We start from the raw sequence: 4,303 nt of genomic DNA, 5'->3' as shown, positions 1-4,303 counted from the left end.
TTACATAGACCTAAAATATATTGGTTTTTTCGTGAAACTTGACCAACAAACATATATTGTGGAGATGTAAATGTACAATTTTTAGTCAAAACTTTTCAACACTTTGAAATATGTTTTTTGGTAGAGGGAGCATATACACCTGGGAGCCAAATTGAGATTCTAGCATAAAAGAACATTCAGAAATTTGAGTTTATGTTAATAGTTCAAAATGCAGGAAGCTGTATCCAAAATGCAGGAGTCAAATCCTACGCAAACAGGTTCAACAGATCAACAAGCAAGATGAAAAAAGAAAGGCAGCTCCAGAGCTCCCTGCAGCAAATATAACATGTATAAAAGAAACCAAAGACCTCTACCTGGTAGGGCAGTAAACAAAATATTGGATAAAAATACTGAATCTGTGTGTGCATCAGGCAACATATTTAGCACGACCAAGAATAGATCACATGAACCGCAGGTGCTAACAGAATCATGATGGCACTACCTGAATAGTTAACATGTCATGAATAAGACTACCTAGTTCTCATAGACTCTTGTCTCCATCTTACCTAGGCAAAACAAACCTTACCAACCATTCTACATTGTGGACAGGGTCCTCCTGGGCCAGCACAAGATTAATTGATTGACTACCCTAACTATCTACAGACTTCTCCTGGTTTATCTTTCAGCATTCAAAACAGCATCTTGCAACATCCTTGCCACCACACACGTAAGCCTCCACCATACCTTACAAGCCACATTTGTGCCACTGCTGCCGAAGCTCAGCATATACTAACAGTGATTATTTTCCAGATTTTCAACTGTCATCGCTGCCATTTTTTCTTGAATTTTGTCTAACTCCACCATGAACATGTTGCATTTTGCACTATCACCGGATATTTGTTTGCCAATGTCAGACACTTTACTCATTAACATTGCATATCTCATTGTATTATCTGACTGTTGTATCTCCAAGCATTTTTCCTTGTACTGTTTTAGCTGTTCATCATACTTGTCAGTCCATCTGGGCACTATGTATTTTTCTGGTATTTCACAGATTCCAAACTGTGTGAGAAGTCTGAATATGTGGCAGCACAGTATTCCATCCCTGGAAAATTTCGCGCATTGGCAATTGAATACATTGGTGCCAGGCTCAACTAGCACTTCGAATGAATTTCTATCATACTCTGGGTTCTCATAATTGAAAACCTTGTCCAGTCTATACAAAGCATCCCTCTGTATCTCCTGCACTTTGAATGCTGTAGAATGAAGCAGTTCCTTCTGTACTTTCAGAAATATTTGCCTTGTGTATATATGTGCTGCATGCCTTTCTATTGGCTGCAATGAGAAGCATGAAGGTTCAGTTCCAGATTGTAATCCATCTTCCTCATCCATTTTTATTATCATATCTTGAATCTCCTCATATTTTTCTATGAACTTCTCTATTCTATCCTTGGGAAGCACATTCCCTTTGAATAATGAGATCGTCCCCTGGCTACCTCCAGCTGACGCGATAAAAGGATAGAAATCTTCTCTGAAATAAACAGGCGCCCACTTTTTCCTTGTTTGCCACATGAATTGTAGGTACTCATTTTCACTTGCATCATATCTCTCGATGAGTGCACTCCATCCTTCTTCAAATTCTGTTTCTATCAGTGAATTGTCAACTAAGTTATCCAGCTCTCCTTTTATGTTACCCCTTGCTGCCAATGCTGCTAGCTTATCCTGTGCTTTCCCCATTACATCCCATTTGCAAAACCGGTGCCTCACTTGTGGCATGACCTCTGCAATTGCTTTTGCCATGCCTTCATCCTGGTTTGTTATGATTACTCTTGGCATGTTACCTCCCATCTCTTGCAAAAAAGTATGTAACATCCATGTGTAGGTTTCAGCTCTCTGATCTTGCAGCAAGGCACATCCTAACACGATTGTTCTTCCGTAGTTATTTATACCAATGATAGGAGTGAAAGGCATATTGTGCCTATTTGTGGTACAGGTGGTATCAAATGATATGAAATCACCAAAGGTCTCATAATCCATCCTTGACCTCGCATTAGTCCAGAAAATACTCCTTACTATGTTGTCTCCATCTTTTTGCATAGTGTAGAAAAAACAGGGGTCCCGGAGCTGCAATTCCATGAAGCGGTTCAATGTTTTCTCAACATCTGAGTTTGCTTTTCTCCGTTGTTCTGCAGTCTGCACATTGCCTGCCTGTTTTTCTTCTGATGGTATTTTCCCAAAGCTTCCTCTCATTCTTTTTATAATCTTCATAATTTTTTTGGGAGGTACCCTACATTGTTGAAGAACTCTTGAAAATGACCTTTCTTCAGCTGACATGTGTTTTTTGCTCATTAAGAACTTAGCAAACGAAGGGCTTGGACATAAAGGATGGTTATGCTCATTCTGAACTGCTGTGAGCTCCCATTGTCCATTAACAAGCTTCACTATCACCTTAGCTTGGCAATTTGTCTTCTGTATAATATTTCTTTTCCTCTTCCTCTGCCTGTTAGGGTTGTCAACTAGCCTTCCTTTGCCACTCCTGTTGCAGTCTAGCTGAAACTTCTGTCTCTTGTAATTTCTTCCCCTAACAGCCACAAAACCAGTTTGGAGAGCATACGTGTTATAGAACTCGTGTGCATATTCGAGGGTTGGGAATTTCATTCCAACCTCTGGTTGCTTTGCAATATCCAGTACCTCAGGACTAGGATAGAAGAACTTCCCTGTTTCTTTTTCAGACTCACTGCCTGAGCTGGTCTCTAAATCACTTTCACTGCTTGTATCGCTGCTAGATGTTTCATTGATTTCCATAATATCATGCACCATGTTTTGCTCTTGAGTATTCTGCAGTGAATGGTCCACAGAGTTGGTACTTTTCTCGAATTTAACTGCCGATATCCTTTCTGCATCTTCATCAATGACCTCTGTTGACTGTTCCTGCATGAAGTGCAAAATTTATGTTAACCTACTATAAGTAGTATGCCATATTACATAGGAATATTACTTATATTTTGTTTGGCTTCCAAACCTGACAAATATCACTGCTCAGGTGCACTGTTCCTCGTCTCACTGGTTGTTTGCCAGCAGCGCCCTGCGTATTTCTTTCAAGTTAATACCAGACATTAAGTCATTCTAAGAAGGAAAGGTAAAAAAGCACTGGCTTGAAATACCTCAAACAAGTTGCGTGCAGCGGCTGCTATAGTTTTTGCGTCACTCTTAGTGGCCTGTAATACAAGTATGTGTGAGGCACAGCATTTCCTAATGTGTCGGCGCCTTTGTGGTAACTGTATCGCCTATTTGCTACACTAACACTATATTATCCACTTATAGACACAGAGGCGAAAAAAAGGAAGTGTTCAAGTACCTTTTCTCCATGCAGCTTTACTTGGCGCAAGGTGGGTACATGGGAACCATCATCGCCAGCTACAATATATATCACTCTCTTGTTTGTGGGGTTCTCTGCGATTTTCCCTGAATTGTTGGATTTTGCAACCTTTCCTGTCATTACAACCTGGAACCAAACACAGTTTACCAAAGTTATACAGGATTCCAAGTCTCCTCCACAACGAAGGTTTCAAGTAATCTTACTCCTCTGGGATTGGTTGTGGGAACAGCTCCTGTCACTTGCTCAATGTGATTATCCGCTGCAAGCGTCGGTAGCTCGCCATCCATTTGAACACCCGACTGCTCCAGATTTGGGGACTTGGCCACCTGAAAGAAAGCAAGTATCACACAAACTTGCGCAGGAACGTTTGTAGTAATCCTTTTGCGTATACCGCATAAATGTTGGCAGCAGGGATTGTATATACCTCCATCGCCAGTATCACCGCCGCACCGCGCTTCGGCAGAAGAGGACTAGGGTTCTAGATCCAAATTCCCATTAGCAGAGGGGAGGGGCGAGGGGTTGGATCCGTGTCCCGTGCGGCTGCTAGGGCAAAGTGAGGGGATTAGGGGTAGATTTGACCTGGTCGGGGAGAGAGCAGACGAAGACTGCTGCTGCCGCCGCCGTTGTTCGGTCGGCGAGGAAGAGAGGTATTGACGGGGCTGGGTTGGGGGAGAGAGAGAGAGCTGCAGAAGGGCTATCGTGCGCTGTCTGCTGTGTCGCAATCGAGTAAACATCCACCGATTAGGTATCTAGTGCACAGCTTATTGTTACATAATATACTTATATGGATATATAATGCATATATAAATTTTAGTAAAATTCAAAACTTAAATTCGACCAAATATATGAGAAAATATCCATCTTTTATGACATTAAATGACATATATATAGTGTTAAATGAAATCACCGTAACGATCATTTATGATCAATCTCTTGATATTGATA

General features: G+C 41.3%; 1 protein-coding gene across 1 annotated transcript; it reads right to left on the bottom strand.

The window, feature by feature from the left end:
• Positions 1–354: 354 nt before the first annotated feature.
• On the bottom strand, positions 355–4,063 carry LOC127307482 (protein FAR1-RELATED SEQUENCE 5). The gene is made up of 6 exons (XM_051338210.2): positions 3,783–4,063; positions 3,562–3,684; positions 3,338–3,484; positions 3,144–3,197; positions 3,002–3,064; positions 355–2,910 (listed from the first exon to the last, which is right to left on the bottom strand). Exons 1-6 carry the CDS (start codon positions 3,786–3,788, stop codon positions 769–771), a joined length of 2,535 nt encoding a protein of 844 aa, XP_051194170.1. The 5' UTR covers positions 3,789–4,063; the 3' UTR covers positions 355–768.
• Between the last annotated feature and the right edge of the window lie 240 nt (positions 4,064–4,303).

The sequence above is a fragment of the Lolium perenne genome, chromosome 6 (assembly GCF_019359855.2).
Source record: "Lolium perenne isolate Kyuss_39 chromosome 6, Kyuss_2.0, whole genome shotgun sequence".
In the NCBI taxonomy this organism is placed as follows: domain Eukaryota; kingdom Viridiplantae; phylum Streptophyta; class Magnoliopsida; order Poales; family Poaceae; genus Lolium; species Lolium perenne.
Note: the sequence above shows the minus strand (reverse complement) of the source record. Positions and strands in the feature narration are given on the sequence as shown.

Excerpts from the sequence above, each read along its gene's own strand:
- LOC127307482 (XM_051338210.2), bottom strand. Across the intron at positions 3,198-3,337 it reads TAAAGCTGCATGGAGAAAAG|GCCACTAAGAGTGACGCAAA; the intron begins GTACTTGAACAC and ends CTTGTATTACAG. Across the intron at positions 2,911-3,001 it reads TGAGCAGTGATATTTGTCAG|GAACAGTCAACAGAGGTCAT; the intron begins GTTTGGAAGCCA and ends CACTTCATGCAG.